Raw genomic sequence first — 25,487 nt, 5'->3', positions numbered from 1 at the left:
TGTAACTATAATAATAACATTATTATATTAGATTTTAATTACCTACACAGTAGTAAAATATTGATAGCACAATTTGAAGAATATCATGCATCCACATAAATCAGAGTGAGTGAAGCCCTGAGTTTCATTTTCCAGATTTTATATTTGACCATAGTCTTTATTAAACTTCCCATAACAAATTAGATGCTGATATGTGATTCTGTCATGCAACATATGCACACTATTTAATACAATTTTTGAAGTTTATTAATCACACTAGGCATCAAGAAAGAATCGATTTGTGTATAGAGTAGCTTTTAATGTTTGTTATCAAAACAATGAAATGTATAACATTTGCGATCAAAACCTATTTTAGACCCTTTGGCTAAAAGGTGTGTAGGAATTTTTACAAAACAAATTGTTTTAGTCCTACTGAAATTAAAATCCTTGAAAAGGCACTAACTATGCAGTTGTTTAATGTTATATTAAATATCGCATTTAAAATTGTGACTATATATTTGACACAATTTTGTGAAATAAGGTGATGTTTCTCTCTCTGTTTGAATGAGAGCTGTCTGTTAATTTTTTAAGCAACAATGCAAGTAGAGGATCTGCAAGCAGCAGTCTTGCTTTATAAAATTTAATAAAACATTCTGGCATAGGAAGGCACAGGAGAACTACACAAGGATTAACACAAACCAACTTTACATTGAAGACACTGACCTGAGCTGAATAGAGGGAATATATACACACAGACTTAACAAGACAATTAACTAGAGACAGGTGGGGACAAACCAATGAATAATGCTTAGAGAATAATTTCTCCAGCATGTGTTTAATCTAAAACCATCTGCAGCAACAGTGTAAGAACTTAAAGTAACTCACTACATGTAACAAGTGACATTTACACGTGGTATTAATATTCCTGTATTTCCTACTCTAATGCAGTTGTGACCAAGCCACCCAAGACAGATGTGTTTTAAAGAAGATAACAAAAAAGATAGAAATTCAAAGAAGTAAAGGAAGTATTTTTTATGTCCTTAGGTAAACGTTGTTTCTGTTTTCTGTCTCATCAGTCCCCTCCCCTTTAGTTTGAGACCCTGACACAAGCAGTCTAATATTAAAGCATTTTGTAACCTCTGTGTAAGAAATTCTCCTGTCTTTTTATGTCTGTCTCACTTATATTTGTTGTTCTCTTCATCTCTTATTTTTCTTCCGTAGCTCAAACTCTCAGAGTCTTTCCCCTTCCAGTAGCAACAATGCGTTCAGCTTGGTCAGTTCAGAGCAAGACAACCCATCAACCAGCGGCTGCAGGTGACACAACCACAGGCATTAAATAGCTATAATACAGTTGAATCACTTAATGAAGAAGTCAGTCAGCTCCTCTTTTTAAACTAGTGAGGGAGTGTTGATTTGGGAAGTTAGAGAATGTTTTACATTGTAAAACATACAGTGACCCCTTTTAAGAAATACAGTTAGGTACAATAGGATTAATACAAGTGTCATTTTGGATGTGTATTGTCTCTGCAGTAGTGAACAGTCAGCAAAGGCCAAGACTCAAAAGGAGCTTTTTAAGACCTTAAAAGAGCTGAAATATCACCTCCCTCCTGACAAACGTAGCAAGGGCCAGGCAAGCACACTTCACACTCTCAGATATGCCATGCGCTGCATCAAACAAGTCAAAGGTCAGATAACCACAAACACAATAATTTACCCCTATTTTGTATATTTTTGTATATTTATTATTGTGTAAGCTTGGCATATTTTTCTTTCTTTTTTACAGCCAATGAAGAGTACTATCAGATGCGTATGATCGATGACAGTCAGCCCTCAGGTCTGGATGTGCCCTCATATACTATTGAAGAAATCATCAGTATTACCTCAGAATATACCCAAAAAAATGCTGTAAGTAGCACACACAAACAGCCTTTAAACAGTTCTTACTTGCAGTTCTTAAACTGTTCTTACATATTTTTGAGTAAAGTCAAGTTGTCAAAATCAGTTAAAACACAAGAAACATCTTTTATGTAGGCCTAGACACATGGCATGCACTGCATTTTCCGAACCCATATCCCAGATAATTCTATAAAATACATCAGATCAAGAAGGAAAAAAAAAAAGTGTGTGTATGTATTTATTATTATAATTTTTTTTTTATATATAAATTAGAAAATTTGCTATGCAGCTTTCAGAGCTCCAGGCAGTTATCGGACGCTCAGTGCTCATGTATCCGCCTCGAGCAGCCTTACGCTCTTCTAGTCCTTCCGACATTTGCCGCTGGCTCTGATGTCTCTGTAGTGAATAAACATGAGATCCAATTTGTTTTGGGTATATTTAACAGGCATTTGTGGTCTTACGAATCTATTATTTGTTCCTGGTCATATCGTTTTGGCTGAGCACAAAGTTATGTTTAACTTTATACATTTATTTTGAACTTTACCGTACTACAGCGCTGACTTTGTAGCATGCGTCTGACTGAATTGTTTGTGTTTGTCTTTTATTTTCTCTTATATTAGCCTCTTATACTTTTGTACTTATAATTTTATAATGGCTATTATTGTTCATTAAAACTGACATTTAACAAAAAGAGGCAGAGTTATGCTTATTGTCGCACTTTTATCAAGTAAGGGTACTGTTGGCAGTGGAAATGCAATCTGGATCAGGGTGTTCCGTCCCGAATCGTACTGTACTGTAGCCTACTGTACTGACTCGTACTGCTTGGTAGAAACGAGCCATAAATTCAGACTAACAAAATTACAGCACCAGTCTGTGTTGGATATAACTTAAAAATGTAGTTAAAAATGAAATCTAAACATTTCAAAATACTGAATGCATTATTTAATTGTTATACCAACTTTAGTTTGACTATATAGGTATTTAAATAATTCAGCATTATAGGCCTTATTTATTTATTTAAATGACAAGTGACTTCCTGCACTTGCTATACTTTATACTTCAGTGCGATAAAGTACTAAATTTGTTATAATATTTATTTTCTAAATCAAAAGATTTGATTTTGCTGCAGCCAATGATTGATCCTCTGCTGCCATCTCCTGGTAATAACCGTAATTTCATTTTCATCTTAAAAAGTCTTTATTTTTCGCCGAGACATGTTTTTGACACATTTCTTCATGTCGTCTTCATGAATGAAAAGTGAACATTTAATAATGTACATTTTACTGCACAGAGTTGAGAACTAATAGGCTAAAGGCTTTACAATTTCATGAGATTTTAAAAATGTGTTCATGGTTATGAAGGTAAGATATTGATTATCGAGAATACCACTACGATGTCGTTTAATTAAGAGACTAGCCTAACTGCCTAAACAGTTAAGATAGTGTTTATTTGTCTGCATTTAAATGTACAGTTACGTGTCAGTGTTCTTTACTGGGATTAAAATGATATGTTCTTCAATTACATGAAACGCTCATTATTTACGGTGTTGCACTTATTTTGTTTCTTAGTTTCTGATAAGAATGAGGCAGGAGAGGTTTCTGTGAGAGTCTCTACCTATATATAGCACATATAAACTGAGCTTCACCGGAAGATTACGAGCTGGCTTATCTTTATCCGGAAGTTCTAAATAGCGCTCCGTGCATATGGTCAATTGGACAAATAAATATAATCATAAATAAATAAAAAATATTTTTAATATTAAATGTTAAAATCATTTTTAATATTAAATGTTCATTATTAATATTTTAATGTATAAAGGCAAAAGCACAAATACTTCCGGACCTGACTATGTATAAAGGTTATATATGCTGGACATGCTGGATTGGACTTGCACCTGGACACAGCTCAGTTCCTGAGCTCATTATGTAACAGAGGAACATACTGTAAAAGCAATGTCTAAAAAGTGGTGTTTTTGTGTCCAAAGGATATTTTTGCAGTTGCGGTGTCCCTGATCACGGGAAAGATCGTCTACATTTCTGAACAAGCTGCAGGAATTTTGAACTGCAGAAAAGATGAGTTCAAAGACAGAAAGTTTGTCGAGTTTCTGACACCTCGTGACGTCAGTGTGTTCTACAGTTTTACAACACCATACAGACTTCCATCTTGGAGCATGTGCACTGGAACAGGTCAGTCTACACATGCACAGTGCGCTGAACTGATTTATTCAAACATATTGCCAACTACACATGTACTCCCATTCAAAAATATGCCTGTTTACTATGGCTGCACCAATATTTCTTTTTCTTTACAGATCTAATTCTGATACCTGAAACTCTTTATATTGACCAGTACTGATGCTATACTAGTACTGTCTCTTGGTCAGATTTGAATATATATATATATATATATATATATATATATATATATATATATATATATATATATATATATATATATATATATATATATATATATATATATATATATATACCTTACTAATCTGCTAACTACACATTACTTTGTTATAAGTAAAGACAAAAAATAAAAACAAGCACCTATGTTAAAAATTGTAGCTTGTTTTGTTCTTCAAAAATGTTTCTATAAATACAAAGATTCCTTCTTGCCTGCCCAATAGACAACAGTGATCACTTATATTTTGATAATCACTGGCTACACCAATAAGTAAAACTTATAGATTGAAATATATTCAAATGGACTGAACAATATAGAATGCACTGCATTTTAGCTTGCTTATTTTGCTCAAATGCGTTTAAGTCCAAGTCATACTAATAACTATGCTTCTAACCACAGGTCGAGAGTTGTAGTTTCAACTATGTAAGTTGGAACAGCTTACAGCTGTATGTGAATATTTGCTTAAACTGTGGTTTCAGGAAACACTGAATCATTTAACAGTGTTGGTAACGATGGAACTTGAAATTGTTGCCTAGCAGTGCTTTTTGGAAAAATTCCCAAGTTCTGATTTAAAATATTCACACATTACAACATTTGGTTTGAGGCCAAAAAGTGTCTGATTAAAAGGATAAAATAACAAAACTGCTTTGAACAAATTGTGGCTCTATACAGTGTATGGTTTTGTCTTTGAAGAAACAGGTTGAAGGTGGTTTCCTCATTTATTTACTCTCTATCTCTCTACGTCTTGCATTATGTTTGTTCACGTTCATCTTTCACTGTTTTTCAGACTCATCATCGACTGAGTTCATGCAGGAGAAATCCTTCTTCTGTCGAATCAGGTCAGACAAACATGAATCTAGCTCTATTATACAAACAAACATTTATGTTACGTGTTCATAACTGTAAGTGCAAAAGTATCAGTTCACTCTGCCATTTATTTAGTAGCTATCTTACACGCATATAGTCCGGTAGGTTTGAAATAGTGACAGGCTATTGACTGTCTAATGCATATTGCACACTCTGGCTGACAAGTTTGGATAATAATATTTCAGTATGATTGACTGGCTAGAATATTACTTAAACGTAGGGTAGGCGATTTTGAAAAGTCTAGCAATGGAAAGCTAGCTCTGAATGCATAAGATCCCATCTTCCATGCATAACCCATGCCTCCTCCAAAACACATGATTGTGCACACAGGCGGAACAGAGGCTAATCAGCAACACCATGAGAGAGATGACGTTGGTGGAGGGTTGAATGCAACACTGTCAGATTACTGACACTCTCATGTCTCATTCACCGGTGAGAAAGTATTACAGTACAAAGCACATAATAATTCTCACTGGAACACGGCACGCTGATGACGTATCATGTCTGCGCAAGAGGTGCGCAGAGGTATGCAAATACATATTTTGACAGGCAGGCAGGACAGCCTATCGTAATGTGCAGATCCAAAATTCTGGCAAGAAACTGAACAGATGAATATACAAAGCCAATCTGAACATGCTAACATTAAAATGGGTATACCTGTGGAGTTCTGGAGGAATGTTTTATGGAGTAATGTGGTCAAACTGTATCTTTTTGGACCCATGGATTAGCTGTATGCATGGCACAGCTGATTGGTCCTGCATCAGCAGCCAATGAGCTTGCTGATCAACATTCAAATACTTTTCGATTACTTGTGGTAACAGTTGCAGCGTGCTTCAGAAACCCTTCACCTTCCCCAGCTCCACCTGTATAGATCTGCTACAGGGTGATCATGTATGCTATGGGGGTTATTCATAATAATAATAATAATACATTTTATTTAAAGCGCCTTTCAAAGCCGCTCAAGGTCACCGAACAACAGGAACAATAATTAAAACAACAAAAAATAAGAATGAATAGGAATATCAGTGTTATATTCATGTTATATGTGCTGCAGCAGTGTTTCTTACATGCACAGAGCAGCATGTTGTGGATGAACATTATGTACATTACCATGCCAATCCCTTCGAGATTTGTCATGACAGAAATAAATTTAGTTCACTTAACTTAGTAATTGCTATCGGGATGTGAAGAGACTTTCAACCAGCATAACAAAAAAGTGTTTTTGAACCAAATCACCCACCCTGCCTTTTAAGAGTTAGAATCAGAATGAGCTTTATTGGCCAAGTATGTTTACACATACGAGGAATTTGTTATAGTGACAGAAGCTCCACAGTGCAACAGAAAGACAGCAACATGACTGGACACAGATATTAAAAGAATAATATCCAAATAGGCAATGTACAAAACAGCAAAAACACAATATATAATATAGACAATTATGTGTGTACAGGTCTGATATGTGCAAATTTGAAATGAAAAAATAAATTAAAAATAAGTAAGTGTGGTGAATAAATGTATAATAGAGTTGTGTGTTCCGCGTTTATTGTCAAGTGTTCATGAGATGGATTGCCTGAGGGAAGAAACTGTTCCTATGTCTGGTTGTTCTGGTTCTCAGAGCTCTGTAGCGTCGAACAGACGGTAACAGTTCAAAGAGAGAGTGTGCTGGATGTGAGGGGTCCAGAGTGATTTTACCAGCCCTTTTGCTCACTCTGGATAAGTACAGTTCTTGGAGAGTGGGGAGGGTTGTACCAATGATTCACTCAGCAGTCCGGACTACCCTCTGTAGTCTTTTGAGGTCAGATTTGGTAGCTGAGCTGAACCAGACAGTTATAGAAGTGCAGAGGATGGATTCAATGATGGCGGAGTAGAACTGTTTCAGCAGCTCCTGTGGCAGGTTGAACTTCCTTAGCTGGCGAAGGAAGTACAGCCTCTGCTGGGCCTTTTTGACAATAGACTCAATGTGATTGTCCCACTTCAGGTCCTGAGAAATTGTGGTGCCCAGGAATCTGAATGACTCCACTGCAGTCACAGTGCTGTTCATGATGGTGAGTGGGGGGAGAGCAGGGGGGTTTCTCCTGAAGTCCACGATCATCTCCACAGTTTTGAGCGTGTTAAGCTCCAGGTTGTTAAGACTGCACCAGCTCCTTAACCTCCTGTCTGTGAGCAGACTCGTCACCATCCTGGATGAGGCAGATGAGTGTGGTGTCCTCCGCAAACTTCAGGAGCTTGACAGAGGAGTCTTTAGCTGTGTAGTCATTCGTGTAGAGGAAGAAGAGCAGTGGGGAGAGAACGCAGCCCTGAGGAACCCCAGTGCTGATGGTGCGGGTTCTGGATGTAAATTTACCAAGCTTTACTAACTGCTGCCTGTCTGTCAGGAAGCTGTTGATCCACTGACAGACAGAGGTGAGGACGGAGAGCTGTGTCAGTTTATTCTGAAGGGTGTCCGTGATGATGGTGTTAAAAGCGGAGATGAAATCCACAAACAGGATCCTCGCATAAGTCCCTGGTCTGTCCAGATGCTGCAGGATGAAGTGCAGTCCCATGTTGACTGCATCATCCACAGACCTGTTTGCTTTGTAGGCAAACTGCAGGGGGTCCAGTAAGTGTCCAGTGATGTCCTTCAGATAAGCCAAACCCAGTCTTTCAAATCATGGCCTCAGACGTTAAAGCCACAGGTCTGTAGTCATTAAGTCCAGTAATTTTGGGTTTCTTTGGGACGGGGATGATGGTGGAGCGTTTGAAGCAAGAGGGGACTTCCAGTGGGGACGCACAGCTCCAGTGATCTGTTGAAGATCTGTGTGAAGATGGGGGCCAGCTGGTCAGCACAGATTTTTAGGCAGGCTGGTGACACACCGTCTGGGCCTGGTGCTTTCCTTCTTTTGTTCTTGCTGAAGAGCTGGCGCACGTCATCTTCACTTACCTGAATTGTAGGTGTGGGGAAGAGGGGGGTTGCTGGAGGTGTGAATGGTTGTGTGGAGAGGTGTTCAGAGCGGGTGTGGGGTGATTTTTTTTTTTTTTTTTTTTTTTTTTTTTTTTTTTTTCAAACCTGCAATAAAACTCGTTCAAGTCATCTGCTAGTTGATTCTCCAAAGTGCTGGGGGATGGTGTCTTGTAACTGGTGATATTAGAGCCCTGCACGGGCCTCAAATTTAGGCCCTAGCCCGGCCCTGGCCCGAGACGCTCAGGCCCTAGCCCGGCCCACGTCTGACAGCTTATCAGAATTACCGACCAGAGCCCGTATTTTTTCCCCCTTCTCCTAAAACAGTTTATACTACTGTTTCGGCTATTAAAATAGTTCAGTTTTGTGTGTAATGGCAAAATTATTATTTCGTTTTGTTTTTTTAAGTTAATTTAGAAAAACGTTTGGAGCATTTTTGTTCGTTAAATAGCCTATAAGTTTTTGGTTTTTTTTAAGTAACGACTAAGCGGCCAGCTGCATGAGCTGATCATAGCCTATGTTTGATCAATTTAGCCTTCTCATATCATCACGACTTGCCTAAAATTAAATCTATAGCTATACTAAAACAGTTCAAGTATATAACAATGTTTAAACGTTAAACCTGCGCTATAATAATAATGTGCGCTATATCTAAGTTTGTGCGGAGAGTGGAAGCTAAAGCGCTCTCTGCAGGACATGGAGGCACCAGCTTTGGATTTTTTTCAGTGGAAACAAATTAAAATAGCCTACAACCGTCATTTTTTTTTTTTTGATAAAGGTAAGAGTAATACATCACTCGGACCTGTAAAGGGTCTACTTGTATTTGTGTGCACTCACAATACCAACAAAAGGTAGTTCTTTTATAAGACAAAGAAAATAAACATGATGTTCTTTCTGCCGTCTTGAACAGGAGCGCTTCACAAAAATGAACCAAAGCTGAGCGAATACATGCCTCACAGACATGATAAATGTATCTATAGAAAGCTTTAAATTATCACTTAATGAAAAAAAAAAATCGAAAACAAAAACGTTTATTATAATCTTAATCATAATCAATAAAGATGCAATATATATATACATACACACACAAAACATGGAAAATGTTTTAAAGGTCTAGTGATTATCACTTGGTGCCCCCTATTGGCTGGTGCCCCAAGGCACTCGCCCAATCCCGTCTATGGATAATCCGGCCCTGTGAACAGCACATCTTCTTTAACACCGTAACATCTGTACACCACCTCTCATTGATGTAAAAGCACGTCCTGCCACCGCGCAATTTCCCCGTTGATTCTGCGTCCAGATCTGCTCTGATCAGCTGGAAGTTAGCCAGATATAGCACGCTGTCTGGTGTGTTGCCATTCAGCCAGGTTTCCGTGAAACGCAGAGCTACAAAAATCCTTGTTTGTCCGAGAGAGCAGGAGTTCATCCGTTTTGTTGGGTAGCGGAGATTCGCCAGATGGAAGCTAGGCAACGGCATTCGAAATCCGCGCTGGCTCGCTTCCCCCGTCTGCGCGTCCTGAAAAGCATTTGACCAGAGCTGCGGCTCCACCAACTACAATGTCCAGCAAAACGTCCGAATAGTCAAAATCCGGTAAAAGATTTTGTGGTGTGTTCTACCGAATGTTCAGCAGGTCATCCCTGGTAAAACTGATCGTATTTGAGAAACAAAAAACAGGAAAAACAAACAAAAACAGTACAAACACTGAAGAGCAAAGCACAGTAGCTGCCATCTACGGCGCCATCTGATCTAGTTAGAATGCACAACTTTTTTATTAATCCACCAGGAAGCAGAATTTGTCTTTCAAGTTACTGCTACAATAAGAGATTAAAAAGAGAACAGATGTGGGCCTTCAAATCTTTCAAAGTTTTTGGTTTACTTTGAAGCACTTAGTAACTAGTAAACTGGATATCTAAAGCCCCTAAATGTCAGGTGAAAAAAACTGTTGTTGTTTACATGTCAATCAAATGATTCATATTTAATTGGGCTGTTACGTTCATTAACCATTCAAGTCATTATGCTGTTAGTCAAAAGTCTGCTGATGCAAGACTAGGTTTGAAATTATCTTTAAAATGTGCTTTTGTGTTTGTTTGTTTGTTTTGTTTGTGTAGTGGTGGTAAAGAGAAGGAGGGAGATCTACAGTACTATCCATTCAGGATGACTCCATATTTGATGAAGGTTCAAGACCCAGAGCTCTCTGAGGAACATTTCTGCTGCCTCATACTGGCTGAGAGAGTTCACTCTGGATATGAAGGTAATTATTTGATCTTGCCTTCATGTGCTTAGGTTTCAAGCTATCGTGATAGCTAAATGGGTTGTGTCTTTTGATACATTTATTTTCTAATTTGCAGCACCAAGAATTCCACCTGATAAGAGAATCTTCACCACAACACACACACCAAACTGTGTGTTTCAAGATGTTGATGAAAGGTTTGTGTCCGTGAGCATAATGGTGATTAGTGATTAGAATTTGCTTGGGAATTTAGAAGCTTGAATATGAATATACAAGGTCCGATCTAGTCATGTCAGAAGTGTGACAAATGAGATCAGAATAAGCTAGAATATGAAGTAAGCTAATTGCCTGACTTTAAATTTGTCTAACTATTCTTAGCATTGACATGCATTTCATTTTAGAAGATTAATCAACAACTTATTTCATGTTCATGTTTGTGGGTGGATCTTTCACAGTAGTGAGGCAACTGCTGAGAAATGTCTTTGAAAGATGTGCCATCAATACTCAACATACAAAACAGAACACTTAGTTACAACATAAACCAACATTACAAAATAAACCAACAACACAAACTGCTAAAAGTGAACCAAAAACAATTCAATACCACAAATTAAACCAACAATAATTATAAAATTCTACAGCATGATCCATTCATGTTGAATTGCATGCTGGGAACCTTTATAGTACAATCATGGCCAAAAATATTGGCACCCTTGGTAATTATGATCAAAGAAGGCTGTGAAAATTAATCTGCATTGTTAATCCTTTTGATCTTTTATTTCTAACCTTTCATTGGATAATAAGAATTTAAGCAGAAATATCATTATGATATAAATGATTTTCTCAAATACACGTTGGACACAATTATTGGCACCTATAGAATTTTCTTTTGAGTAAAATGTCTCTGAAGTATATTCCCATTCATATTCACAATTTTGAGCACTCCAGGGTGATTATGAACATTAAATTATCCAGCCATGGCTTCCTGTTTCACAGAAATATAAATAGGAGTGAAAACAAAGCCCAAATTTCCTTAATCATGCATCACAATGAGAAAAACCAAAGAATATATTTCTGATGTGCAGCAAAAGATAATTGAGCTTCACAAATTAGTGAAGGGGCTTTAAGAAAAGACCTAGAGCAGTGAAAATTCCCATTTCCACCATCAGGGCAATAATTAAGAATTTCCAATCAACAGAAAATGTTAAAGGGAAGTGACATACTGCCAAGTATGGTGGCCCATACTCGGAATTCGTGCTCTGCATTTAACCCATCCAACGTGCACACACACACCGTGAACACACACCCAGAGCAGTGGGCAGCCATTTATGCTGCGTGGCGCCCGGGGAACAGTTGGGCACCTTGCTCAAGGGCACCTCAGTCATGGTATTGAGGGTGGAGAGAGCGCTGGACAGTTACGAAACTGCCTGGAAGAGGACGTGTGTCTATATCGTCCTAATGCACGGTGAGAAGGAGAGTTTGAGTGGCTAAAGACTCTCCAAGGTCCACAGCGGGACAATTGCAGAAAACAGTTGAGTCTCGGGGTCAGAAAACCTTAAAAAAAAATTGTCAAACAGCACCTACATCACCACATGTTGTTTGGGAGGGTTTCAAGAAAAATTCTCGAAGCTCATCCAAAAACAAACTCCAGCATATTCAGTTATCAGACACAACTGGAACTTCAAATGGGACTGGCTTCTATGGTCCGATGAAACAAAAAAATTAGCTTTTTAGCAGCAAACACTCAAGATTTTTGATGTTGTGGGCCTATATTTCTGCTGGAGGTCCTGGGCATTTTGTTTAGACACATGGCATCGGGGATTCTATCAAATACCAACAGATAAAAAATCAATAAGTGACTGACTCTGTTAGAAATCTTATAATGGGCCATGTTTGGATCAAACCTCAAAAACAACACAAAAATGGGTCACTGGGCACAAAACCAAGCTTCTGCTATGGCCATTCTAGTCCTCTGACCTGAACCCTGTAGAAAATGAATGAGGTGAACTGAATAGAAGAAGCACCAACATGGAACTGGGAATCTAAAGGGTCTGGAGTGATTCTGGATGAAGGAATGGTCTGTGATCTCTTGTCAGGTGTTCTCTAACCTGACTTTAGAGAACACCTTTATAGGAGAAAATTTAGAGCCGTTGAACTGTCAAATGGAGGTTTCAAACAGTATTGAATAAAAAGGTGCCGTTAATTGTGGCCAATGTGTATTAGAGAAAAGCGTTTATTTCATGATGATATTTCCCCTCATTTTAAATTCGTATTATCCAATGAAAGGTTAGATTTTTGAGAATTTTTTTTAATAAAATATCAAAAGGATTAACAATGCAGATTCATTTTCACAGCCTTCTTTGATCATATTTACCAAGGGTGCTGATATTTTTGGCCATGACTGTACATGTGCACTTTAGAAACGCAGTATGTTGCTGTTTGTTTACAAGACATTTGAGAGTGCAGTTAGATACAAGAAAAGTCCCACTGTGAAATTATTGTGAAAGTAATGCAATTATTAACATGGAATATACTGTAATTTCTCTCTAAAATGTTTAACAGTGTGGCATTTATTTTGGAATATCTGTTATCAGAACAAATATATTTAGACAATATCCCCTCAGCTTTGTCTAAATGCTGCAACATGAAATTTATTTAGTTGGTCTTTATTTCCCAAAGTAAATTTTAAGCATAATTTATACTTGCATACTTTGCAGGGCAGTGCCTCTGTTAGGATTTCTGCCTCAGGACTTGATTGGGACACCTCTCTTGTTACACCTGCATCCCAATGACAGACCTATAATGCTGGCAGTGCACCGGAAAAGTAAGGACACACATTCATACTCAAACATAATCTGTTGTGAGTTTATTTTGTTAAAATGTTCTAATCTTGGTGATTCCCCTGGGGGCGCTTGACACTCAGGCAGGCAAATCCTCCTTTTTACATAATTTTGTCATGTTGTGCTATACAAATTCAATATAAAGTAATATATTGTTGATATATTATGTACTACTAATAAAGACAAACTTTACTTGAAACCTATTACTGGAATTATGCTGATCACATCCAGTATTGTCCTTGCTTTCCTAATTGTCTCTCTCCGCTACAGTTCTGCAGTATGTTGGGCAGCCATCTGATCAGTCCTCAATCCGATTCTGTGTGAGAAATGGAGAATATGTTACTCTAGACACGAGCTGGAGTAGCTTTGTGAACCCATGGAGCCGCAAGGTGTCCTTTGTTATTGGACGACATAAAGTTCGCTTGTGAGTTTTCGCCAGTGCTTATGTATATATTCGTAACAGTCTTTTGTTACTATCTAATGTAGATAAAGGTGGATAATACACTTATTTTTTTATTTTTTGATATTCTTTTTGATATGATTTTCTACGTGCAGGGGTCCGATGAATGAGGATGTATTTTCAGCTCCGGCTTTCACAGAGGAAAAGATTATAGATTCAGATATACAGGAAATTACTGAACAGATTCACAAACTGCTTCTACAGGTGAAATCTCCCTATTTTGCACAAAAACACATGTACACTTTTCACTCACTAGAAGCATACTGCAAGCAATGATGTTGTCCATGAGCATTTGTATGGACAATGTAAAAGTAGTCCATTTTTAGCAGAGTATATTTGACCAGGTTTAAAGTTCCACAGATGGCATCACATTCTCCACAAACACTCTTTGGCATGTGTAATTTGTAGTTGATGTGTCGATGATTGTTGCTAGAACTAGTTGCTAATTTCAGTTTAAAGTCAACAATGGAATAGATTGTGTAAATTTCTGTTTTGTAGCCGGTCCACAGTATGGGGTCGAGTGGTTATGGCAGTCATGGCAGCAATGGTTCTTATGAGCACCTGCTGAGCATAGCATCCTCTAGTGACAGTAATGGAAATGGACACACCGCAAATGTTGGGAACAGGATCAGTGGAAATACCAGTAAGGAGGAGGGCAAAAGCAAACCGGTAATTCTCGGCATGCACATACTCGTATCAGAAATTGCACTCATTTAATATTATATTATATTTCCAAAGTATCAGGTTTTTTTCTGTAAGAACCATCTGCTTTATGCTAATTTTTCATTTAACACTTTACAGTCGGGTGTTATTAGGAACTTGAAATGGAGTGTTAAAACCCTTTCATCAGACAAAATTATTGATATATATTTTTATTGTTGATATTATTATTGATTATATTATCAATTTCTTCCTCTCGGAATGCTGTTCTCCTGTGCACTGATATTTAACAAAAAAAATTGTTGAGTACAACAGTGCTCAAACCACACCAAATCATCTAAAAACTTGTTTTTCAGAGGTCATTTCATGAGATTTGTAAAGGGGTTCACTTGTTGAAAGCTCAGGAGCAGCAAGGCTCCTCTTCCAAAGCAGAACAGAAAAAGTCTTTGGACAGTGAGTATGTGCGTGTATGTTAGTGTCTGTGTGTATAGTACAGCAGGGTATGTCTGTGTTACATATAAAATGGTTAATGTGATTTTATGTTTGCCTATTTACTAAATGTCTTTAGCAGGGTTCAAGTCCCCTGTTGTAAAGCAGAAAGACTCTGCACTGCTGGTCAGAGATGGACTTGCCACAATGGAGGAACTCAAAGACAATACAATGTACTCATACCAGCAAATCAGCTGTCAAGACAGTGTCATCAGGTGTGTGTGTGTGTGTGTGTGTGTGTGTGTGTGTGTGTGTGTGTGTGTGTGTGAAAAAGATCTCGATCTTTTTACATTTGCACTTTTTTCCTGCTCCCTATGAGACATGATCTGGATAGAGCAGCTATTGTTACAAAGTACATACCGATTGTGTAAAATCAAAACTTGTTAAAACATAGCGACGCCTTACTGCTTTTTTACTAAATTAACACAAAAGGAAAAAAATAAAATCATATTTACTTAAAGCTAAAAAAATAAAAACATGAAAAACAAAGAAACACATTACATAGAACAAGTGGCAGGGGTATTGGTTTGCATTTATACTCCAAGACTTAATGCACAGATTTATTCTGACACAGAGCAGTGATTCTTAATCCTGGTCCTAGGGACACACCTCTCTGCACATTTTGTATACCTCCCTTATCAATCTGACACAGTTCAGTTAATGGAGCTCTCTCCTAATGTGCTGAATCAGGTGATAAATAAGGGAGATATCCAAAATGTGCAGAGCAGGGGGTTCCCAGGACCAGGATTAAGAACTACTGACATAAGCCTCGTTCAGACTGTCAGCCCAAATCCGATGTTTGTGCAAATCTGATCATATTTAGTTATTCTAAACAGCAATGAACTACATGAAATCGGATTTTTGTAAATCTGTTTCAAGCTATTTTCATTTGTGGTTTGAAATCCTCTTCAAATCACATTCCTGGAAGTCCATTTCAGTATGTTTCAGTACACACACTTTTTTTGAGTTTAAAACCAGTCGAGAATCAGCCCGATCACTTTATTTAGCTTTCATGTAAACACAATCAGCCCGATCACTTTATTTAGCTTTCATGTAAACACTACATTCAAATCGGATATACAAACATTTGGGCTGACCATCTGAACGAGGCTTTAGATCAAAATTCCAATCGGATATGCACAAAAATCCGAATGAGGCTAAAGTATCAGATTTTTTTGTCTCTCCATTGCCATGGTTATCACTGTCAATCACTGCATTTTTCCAGATTCAATTCCATATTTAAGTAAAGTTGTCAATCTATGAACTAGCAGCATAAAAAATAAATATTTGATTTAAATTTTGAATTGGCTAATCTCTCGGCGTCCAGCCCTATGTCAGACATAAGTATGGTATTGTTTGAATATGTATGGATTTGTGAATTGTGTATGTCACAGATATTTGGAGAGCTGTAACATCCCAAATACAGTAAAACGAAAGCATCAGTTCTCCTCAAACACAACCTCCTCAAATTCGGATGAGGACAAAATTTCCTCTGATGCCAGTCTACAGCAATCTGATGGTAATTTAGTTTTATTGTTTTATATATATATATATATATATATATATATATATATATATATATGTATGTATATGTGTGTGCCCTCCATAAGTATTGGAACAGTAAAGACAAAATTGCTCTGGCTGTGGAGTCAAGACTTGCAAATATGATTAAAAGATGAATATGAGACAAAGCTACAGAATGTCACATTTTATTATTGGCCGTTTTACCAAATAAAAAGAACAGCACTTTCAGAGTTCATTCCACTCATTGATGTGAGCATAAGTATTGGGACAGTTAAGTATTGTGAAGGCAGATATAAAAGATTAAAAGCTATTATTTAGTTGCAGATCCCTTGCACACAATCACAGCAGTGAGTCTGTGACCCATAGACATCACCAGACTCTTGGTCTCATCCTTTGAAATGCTTTTCCCAGCCTTTAATACAGCCAGTTCCAATTGTTGCTTGTTTTGGGGAGTTTCTGCCTTTACTCTCCTCTTCAGCTGGTGAAATTCATGTTCAATCAGATTGCCCAAGTCAATCTCCAGATTTAAATCGAAGACTTTCCATTTCTTTGCCCTTATAAATTCCTTGACTGAACTGGCAGGGTGTTTTGGGTCATTGTCCTGATGCAATATGAAGCACTTCCCAATGAATCTGGTGGCATTTTCTTGAATATTGGTAGACAAGATGTTTTGTACCCTTCCAAATTCATTCTGCTACTGTCATCATACATTAAGTCATCAGTAAAGTTGAGAGGCCTGTTCCAGAGACAGCCATGCATGCCCATGCCATGACACCACCTCCACCATGCTTTACAGATGAGGCTGGATGCTTGGGTCATTTGCAGTTCCCTTTTTTTCTCCACATTTTTGCTTTCCCATCACTTAGATAAAGGTTCATCTTTGTCTCATCGGTCCATAAACACAGTTCCAAAACTCTTCTGGCTCACCTTTGTGCTTTTTTTCAAACTCTAATCTTGCCTTTCTATTTTTGGTGCTGGTCAGAGGTTTGCATCTTGCTGTGTAGCATCTGTAATTCTGTGTCAAAGTCTCCTGAGGACAGTAGATTGTCAGAGCATCAACCCAGCTTTCTGGAAGTTGTTGGTGATTTTACAGACACATCTTTTAGGGTTCATTTTCACAGCTTTTATGATTTGTCTGTCATCAACTACTGTTGTTTTCTCAGCCAATCAGGTAGTTGTTGGTTGCTGGTGGTTTCCAAACTCTTGATTTCTCAATGCCCTTTGTCTTTGCTAGAGCTCCTCTTTTCTTTTAGCATCCAAATTTCTTGCTTTTCTCTCAAAGTCAGCTCCCTCATCTTCATCCTGGTTTGTGTGTGTCATCATCGAATGCAAGATTCAGAATACAGAAGTAATGGATATAACTGATACGACACATTCCCTGCTTTTAATATCTGAAGAATTAATGCAACAGGACACAGCTGATCACTTAGAAAGACCTGTGAGGCAACTGCTCCAATACTTATGCTCACATCAGATAGAGGGATGAAACTCTAAAAGTGCTGAACTTCTTAGCTGGTAAAACATCTATGTGTTGAATCACCCAATAATAAAATGTGACATTCTGTAGTTTTGTCTCATATTCATCTTTTAATCATATTTGTAAATGTCTTGACTCCACAGCCAACAGAGCAATTTTGTCTTTACTGTTCAAATACTTTTGTAGGGCACTGTAATTGTGAAAGCCAATATTTTGATAGATATCAAACGATACTTTTTTCAATCCCAGTTTGCAATTTTTTTTGTATGTATTTTTAGAATCTCTAGGTATGGAAGCACCATCTTCTACGTCTATAAAGAACAATGAAAAGCTTCCATCTGGTCTTGCCCCAAGTCGTGTTGTCCAAGGGCCTTTATCTCCTTTGGACCTGCCCAGCAAAGCAGACAGTGTGGTTTCTCAGTGTTCCTACAGCAGCACAATTGTACATGTGGGAGACAAAAAACCACAGCCAGAATCAGGTACCAACGCATAATACACATTATCACAAAATAAGGCTGTTGATTTAACGCATTAATTCGGAATGAATCAAGTGAACCAATGATTTAGTAACCCATTTATAAACAGTCACTTGCTAAATTTCTCATTTGAATGAATTGGTTGGATGAATGACTGAATGAATCATTCATTAAAGGATTAGTTCATTTACAGAATAACAATTTCCTGATAATTTATTCACCCAAATAAGGTTTTTGAGGGAACATTCAATGATTTTTCCAGACAATACTGTGTCTAAAATGTGACACAATAATAACCTCATGTTTATTGAACTGTTGCATAAAATCAATATCACATTAAAAAATCGTACAGGCATATTTGGGGAAAAAATAGCACTCTTGGTCATGTGATATATATCATATAAATATAAGAGAAAAACCCATACAGGGGAATTTTTTGCCCTCATATTTTAGACTTTAGAGGCATATTGCTGGATAAATCACACAGTCAGTTGTTGTCCTGCATCTTGTTCGTCAACAACTGCATAAAGATGATGATGTGCCGTTCTGGGCCAGGTGCGTTCTATGGATTATTAATTTAACGCTTTATTTTTTCCATAATTAATTACACTTAATTACCATGTTATATCAACAGCCACAGTAGATGGCTGCAGTGTGGGGAACCTCTATTGTTCTTTCCACGGTACTGATGTGGGTTACAACCATCCAGGTGTTAATTTAAGAGGAAGATTAAATTAAAATTCCAATGTCATTTAACTGTTGCAGAGATTATTGAGGATGCTGCAGAAAGCCCAGCCCCTTCTGCGCCGGTTAATGTGATTTCCCCACCCACAGTGGAGCAGAAAGCTTATAAGAAGCTGGGACTGACAAAACAGGTACTGGCAGCGCACACACAGAAAGAAGAGCAAGCATTTCTCAGTCGCTGCAGAGAACTTCGGAATGGTCAAGCCCTTCACAAGGATTGCCCACCTAGCACACACAGAAAACGACGACAGGCTGCAGAGGGTATGTAAACATGAAAAACACTTGATGCAAGTTATCAGTGGCAATGATACAACGAATCTGTTCTCAATCCTAGTCCCAAATTATGCCCTCCACCTTTCCGGTCATCTGCACATTGATGATGTTATGGCATAATAAGGGAGCACATTTCTGTATCATAAAATTACAAGTGGGGGCAACCTACAGTCTCAAGAACTTTGTGGACATGTGTATTTGTGGCCATCACCATCACATCACATCAAATAAGCCTTTTTTGCATTTTTTTAGAAAAAGCCCATATAATTCTCTTTACATTACACTACACTAATTTTCCACTTTTTCTTTGGCTTCAGGAGCTCATGCATCCAAAGCAGGAGTGGGTTTCCCAGTTAGAGAAGAAACCACCAAAAAAACCTGGCGCACCAAAAAGTCAAGAAAGAAACCACGCACAAAACGTCCTGATTCATCAGATTATGCTGCGTCTCAGCACAGACCTCTCCCACCCCTGCAGGGTTTAAACCAGACATCTTGGTCCCCCTCCGAGGCATCACAGTCTGGGCTTTCAGTTCCATTTCCAACTGTGGTTCCAGGATATCCTCTCTACCCTGTAGTTCCCTCTGTTGCCCCACCCCAAGCCCCTACAGGAGTAGCAGAGTCCCAGAGCACTCAGGCCACGCCCTCTGCGGCTACATATCCTAACCCATTAGTCACACCAGTTGTAGCATTTGTTTTGCCCAGTTTTATGTTGCCACAGATAGACACAGCAGCTCGCTCTCCATTCTATGCTGACACTCAGCAAGCCTACAGTGCTCTCTTTCAGCCCCAGCAAGCCTACAATATCCAGCAACCCTTGCAGCCTCAACAATCCTACACTGGCCAACAAGCATTTCAGCCACAACAAGCCTACAGCACCACACAGCACATTCAAAACCTTCAAAGCTGCAGTACCCACCAGTGCTTTCAGACCCATACCTCGTTCTCTTCCCAGCAACCAGCATTTACACCCCAGACACATTTTCAGTATGGAATGATATCTGACCCCAAACACTCCGTCATTGAGTCTACAGAGTGTCCTTCTCCTTTGCCACCCCCTCACTCCCCCCCACTGTTTGAGTCTCGCTGTAGTTCTCCATTGCAGCTGGACCTGCTTCAGATGGAGGAAAAACAAGACTCTCATACCGTTGCACCCCAGTCCAGTAATTTCACTTTAGTACAGGACAAAAACAACACATCCATCAATAGCACTACTTCTGCAATGGATGACTTACAGCAGGTAAAGAGCTACAAATATTTGAACAATTTAAGCACACGCACCTTGCACACTTGAATCATGAATTCCATCCTTTGCCTGATTTTCTCCGGCTACTCTTCCAGGCATGTTGTTCAGGGAACAGTGGCCACTGTGGTGACCACTCCTCATCCAGCAGCGTGTTGGAAATGTTGTTGCAGGAAGACTCTCATTCTGGCATGGGCTCTGCCATGTCAGCATCTACTGGCTCCACATCCAATGACTGCAACACCTCTAATAGTGGAACAGGTCACTGCAAGTTAATGCTTCACATTAACATTAACACATTAATGCAAAAAAAGGTCCCACTTTATATTAGGTGCCCTTAACTACTATGTACTTGCATTTAAATTAATAATTTGGTACAATGCACTTATTGTGTACGTACATGTTTTTACGTTGTACTTATATTTTTAAACATACCTATGTAATTAGATCTGTAATTTCTGTAATAACATTTATAATTACACTGTGGACCCATCCCTTACACCTTAACTCACCCTTAAACCTACCCATACCACCAAACCTGTCCCTAACCTTACCTATTTCCCACCTCAAAGTGTTTTGCAATTCAATATGACCATAATAAGTATATTGTACTTATTTTTTTGATGTAAGTACATAGTAGTTAAGGCCACCTAATATAAAGTGTAACCCAAAAAAATACTAAAAGTCTGCCATGATACCTTATGTAGGCAATTATTAACACCAGACTACTGAATTGAAAGTGGTCAGTCTGGACCACTATTCTTCTCTTGTTACCTCTCAAGATATTTTAATCCATAAAGTGCTTGTGTGTAGAACTATTTTCTTTATACCAATGACAAATCCACCATTTGTTTGCCTTCAATTATAGGTAGTTCCAAAATTGCTGACCATATATTACAGTCGCATAACACTTAATGGGCAGTTGGTTAGTTATAATAATTAACAATCTCTATGTGACTGACTAGATGTCAGTCTAAATGACTGACCACCAGAGAGCATCAGCAACTGACAGGCATTACATTTGGAATTTGAATTAATTTTTTTATTAATTTAGTAGTAAGTGTAGGAATACCAATATGGTGGCACAGCGTTACAGTGTCTATGTCATGAGCAATCTAGTTCTTTATAATGGATTAGTCATACCAGTCAGAATTATGTATTATAGCATCAACTCAGAAAACTAAACTTCTTTTGCATTTTCTCTTCCTGAGCAGGAAGCAACACGAGCAAGTATTTTGGCAGTGTGGAATCCTCAGAGAACAATCACATAATAAGGGAACAGGAGGAGAATTTGAAGTATGTTCTTCAAGAGCCTGTTTGGAGACTTGTGGCCAATGATGATGACTGTGTCATGATGAGCTATCAAGTGCCATCAAGGTGAGAGTCAATTCTGTCTGTATTGGGAGAAGGTGGAATTTGGTGTTTAAAGGTAACATTCATCCAAAAATGAAAATGGTCATTTACTCACTCTCAAGTCATTCCAAACCCATAAGAATTTTGTTCATTCGTGAAACACAAATGAAAATATATTTTTTTATGAATCCTTTGGATTTTCAACTGAAGGACAGAAATATCTTTCCATCCAAACATCCAAACTTTGAAAAGTGCATTAACGGATTGTAAAAGAAATCCATATGAATCAAGTGGTTTAATCCAAGTCTTCTGAAAGAAGACAATAGATTTATGATGTGAACAGATTTAATATAGGATTTATTCACATATTCAAGTTTTAATTGAATGGACTTCACTGAGCGTATTGTAACTGAGCAGATCAATCAATGATGACATTTTTTAAAAATAATTCCTAGGTAAATTAAGCACTCACAATGCAGAGCTTTAAAAGTTTTTCTGTTGTGCTAAAGTCTGTCTGAACCAGATGTTGCTCTCACTTTTCTTCGGAATTGACATACTTTCCTGAAAGGCAATATTGAATAGAGGGCAGGGTTTTATTTTAGTGCGCATTGTTGTCATCTCTTTCTCACTGCAAACTAATGGTTTGAAGGGAATGGTTAAGGATACTCTTTCCAAGCCATCAAACTGATGTCATCAGAGAACGAATGCCAATCCAGAGCAATAGCAAATTTTTAGATTTTGAGAAAAATTACCAAGACAAACCAAGATTACCAAGTTTTTTTTTGTTTGTTTTTTCAGTGTATTAATTTCACCCCAAGACCAGCAGTGTGAACAAATAATGTCAATTTTGATTTCATTTGGACTTTAAACTTTTAAAAAACAGTAAGCTCTGTTGTAAGAGTGTTGGTGTTTTGGGACAGGGATATGGAAAACATTCTGAGGGAAGATCGGGAGCGTTTAAGGCGCATGCAGAAGAACCAGCCCCGTTTCTCTTCAGAACAGCGCCGAGAACTGATTGATCAGCACCCCTGGATGAGGAGAGGAGCGTTACCCAATGCCATCAATGTCATGGTATGTGACTCTAGGGGTGGGTGATTATAGAAAAAAACAAATTCAGACAGGATCTTATTTGATTCTTTTTTGGGGGGCGGGGTTAATTACTGAGCCAAACTAATTTCCCTATTTAAATACAAAACAAAAGCAAAAAAGAATGACAGACCATTCAGGCCAAGGTGGAGGGGGAAAAAAGGGGGAAAAGAAATTCATATCACAATTTTTTCAAGCAGATTCATGATCCACAGTCTTAACAAAGTTTGTTTTTAAGATAAGTTACAAGTTACTGAGCAGTATAAACCATTAACCCTACCAGCCTCACTAATATAAATATGTTTTCAAGCTTAGTAAAGTAAAAAACAGTCAGCACAAAAAAAAAAGATAAATATGGCAGGACAAAGATACAGATTAAATAAACTCCTGTAAGATTTTTGGGTTAGACAACAATTTGTTTGAGAAGTCTTCAAACACGGTGCAAAATCAACAGATTGCCCAAACCTACAATATACCAAAATATTATTTCACTTTGTTCTAATTTTTAATAACAAAAATAAAATAAAGATACAAATTACAAACAATAAGACAATTGTGAACCTTGTGTGTTCTAGACAGTTCAAATGCAATATTAATCAAAAAACAGCCATACAACTGCAATACACTATGCACTCTTGCACAATATTAAGTATCTATCTGGTAAAGCAGATTGTGTAGACTTTTTTTGATATATCTATCTAGGGAAAATACAGTAGGACCCGGGAACATATGACCTTTTTTCACGTGTTCCTTTGTGCTATACAGATCTGGGAAACATAGGACCCTGGGAACATAGATATCCTCCCCTTACCAACATGCTAAGGTCATTACTTCCGTGGAATTTGAAGCTGTAGATTTTCTCATGCAGTTTACACAAAAAGTGCTGTCAGTCCAAATGAGTGACCATTAACAGAGTTCCTGCCTATAAGAGCACCATGACTCAGTCACTTTTGAGTTTTCATTTCAATGCTTACAGTAGACAGAGCTTGTATTTACTGAATGGTAAAGAGTACAGTTGAAAGACTCTTGCATGTGTTTGTGTAGGAGTGCATGTACTGCGAGAATGATGTCTCCGCCCCGCAAGAAGAAGACTTACCTGATATGGAATTGGGCATTTTGGGAGGAGAAGTGGTACAAGATGGAGGGTCTCATTCAATGGAAGAGGAGCAACCTATTGTATAATCTGAAAACTTTCCACTAATCTCAGCCAGCAGAGGGCAACAGGACCTTTCAGGTTCCCACCTGTACACATGAAGTAAAATTGTCTGGGGGTATCTACTCTGATATCCTTTTCATGTTAAAAGATTATGAATGTTTATTTATGTGTGCATACGTGCGCGCGCGCGTGTGTGTGTGTGTGTGTGTGTGTGTGTGTGTAGACAAATGTATGCCAGGTAGCTGACTGATTAACCCAAAGATGCTGTTGAAATGTGCATATTTTGATTGGAAGGAACCACTGTCACATGGACCTAACCTGCTCAGTGGTTCTGTGTCTTTATAGTTTTTCCAATTCACTTGTGCTGTTTGAATATGTAGCTACAGCAATGTTTTCCTCAGTGGCTTGATGCTCTGTGCAGAAATTGCCAGAGTATGTTTGTACCAGCTAACAGGTGTAGAGCATCATAAATAAATGAAAAAAGTATGTTTTTCATTATGAACACAAGTCCTATTATGAACACAACAGTATATGGGTCAATACGAATGCATTTTGCTGAAAATCAAAACCAGGAAATGAAACGGCGCCATATTGTACATTTGGGGACCATTCCAGCCAAATAAGCTGCTGTCAATAACTGGCGTCCAGTCTAATCTTGTTACAGGGTGCTTGTCATTTTGTCAGAGGACAGCAAGTATTTGTTGCATGTCTTCAGGGATGTGCAATCATGGAAACTAATATTTTTGTAGATGTCTTTTGCAAGTTTTTTCTAAATTTACCATGGACTTCCTTTCTCTTCACCTTTGTTTCATGTCTTCTTTTGGCTATTCAAATGTTCTAGTCACAATGCAGTCATTTAAAAAAGATGTCAGGGCACTAGTTCTCTGAGTGGAGGAAACTAGGTTTATTATGTGTAGCATTCTGTAAAAGGTCTGAAGCTGTTCCTATACCTGAATTATTATTATTTTTCTCCCTATTATATGAAACTCAGTGTACTACCGAGTGTGCTTCATGTCCAGTAGTGCTAAAGCAGGAAAATTGGAACTGGCTCTACATCATTTTCTGATTTGTGAACTATTGAACCAAAAGACTGAATGACAAGCTTAAAAAGAGCCGTAGTGGTGACTACGTAATGTTTAGTTTATTCAAAATTTGTTTTATAGTCTTTATAAGCATGTCATTTGGTTTGTGTCTGTATTTTCGTCTTTCTTTTTTCATAAATGTACTAAAATAAACATGTCACTTTATTCATAGCTTTTAATAATAAAAAGATTATATCTACACTTGTCTGTCAGCATTTTTAATTTTCTGATAAACATTATGATACAAGCCAGTAACATCCATTGATCTTTTGCTATATTGTTGTAGCATCAACAAAAATTTTAT

General features: G+C 37.9%; 1 protein-coding gene across 4 annotated transcripts in view; it reads left to right on the top strand.

The window, feature by feature from the left end:
* LOC306851114 (period circadian protein homolog 2-like) overlaps positions 1-25,390 on the top strand; it is a 33,012-nt gene extending 7,622 nt beyond the window's left edge. Inside the window, exons 3-24 of one of the 4 annotated variants that reach the window (XM_079387217.1) lie at positions 928-995; positions 1,201-1,293; positions 1,510-1,664; positions 1,763-1,884; positions 3,860-4,061; positions 5,075-5,126; positions 10,202-10,344; positions 10,442-10,520; positions 13,041-13,147; positions 13,434-13,587; positions 13,719-13,827; positions 14,122-14,292; positions 14,640-14,736; positions 14,852-14,987; positions 16,167-16,291; positions 18,052-18,252; positions 19,015-19,254; positions 19,584-20,503; positions 20,605-20,767; positions 21,721-21,883; positions 22,780-22,930; positions 23,990-25,390. In XM_079387217.1, coding sequence (XP_079243343.1) covers positions 952-995; positions 1,201-1,293; positions 1,510-1,664; positions 1,763-1,884; positions 3,860-4,061; positions 5,075-5,126; positions 10,202-10,344; positions 10,442-10,520; positions 13,041-13,147; positions 13,434-13,587; positions 13,719-13,827; positions 14,122-14,292; positions 14,640-14,736; positions 14,852-14,987; positions 16,167-16,291; positions 18,052-18,252; positions 19,015-19,254; positions 19,584-20,503; positions 20,605-20,767; positions 21,721-21,883; positions 22,780-22,930; positions 23,990-24,127 — 3,765 coding nt within the window. In that variant the 5' untranslated portion in view covers positions 928-951 and the 3' untranslated portion in view covers positions 24,128-25,390. The remainder of the gene's footprint in view (positions 1-927; positions 996-1,200; positions 1,294-1,509; positions 1,665-1,762; positions 1,885-3,859; positions 4,062-5,074; positions 5,127-10,201; positions 10,345-10,441; positions 10,521-13,040; positions 13,148-13,433; positions 13,588-13,718; positions 13,828-14,121; positions 14,293-14,639; positions 14,737-14,851; positions 14,988-16,166; positions 16,292-18,051; positions 18,253-19,014; positions 19,255-19,583; positions 20,504-20,604; positions 20,768-21,720; positions 21,884-22,779; positions 22,931-23,989) is intronic. The other 3 variants (XM_079387214.1, XM_079387215.1, XM_079387216.1) reach the window with 3 other exon arrangements.
* The last annotated feature ends 97 nt before the right edge of the window (positions 25,391-25,487 follow it).

This window comes from Barbus barbus (genome assembly GCF_936440315.1).
Source record: "Barbus barbus genome assembly, chromosome: 31".
Classification (NCBI taxonomy): domain Eukaryota; kingdom Metazoa; phylum Chordata; class Actinopteri; order Cypriniformes; family Cyprinidae; genus Barbus; species Barbus barbus.
The sequence above is the reverse complement of the archived record's forward strand: the minus strand, read 5'-3'. Positions and strand labels throughout refer to the sequence as shown.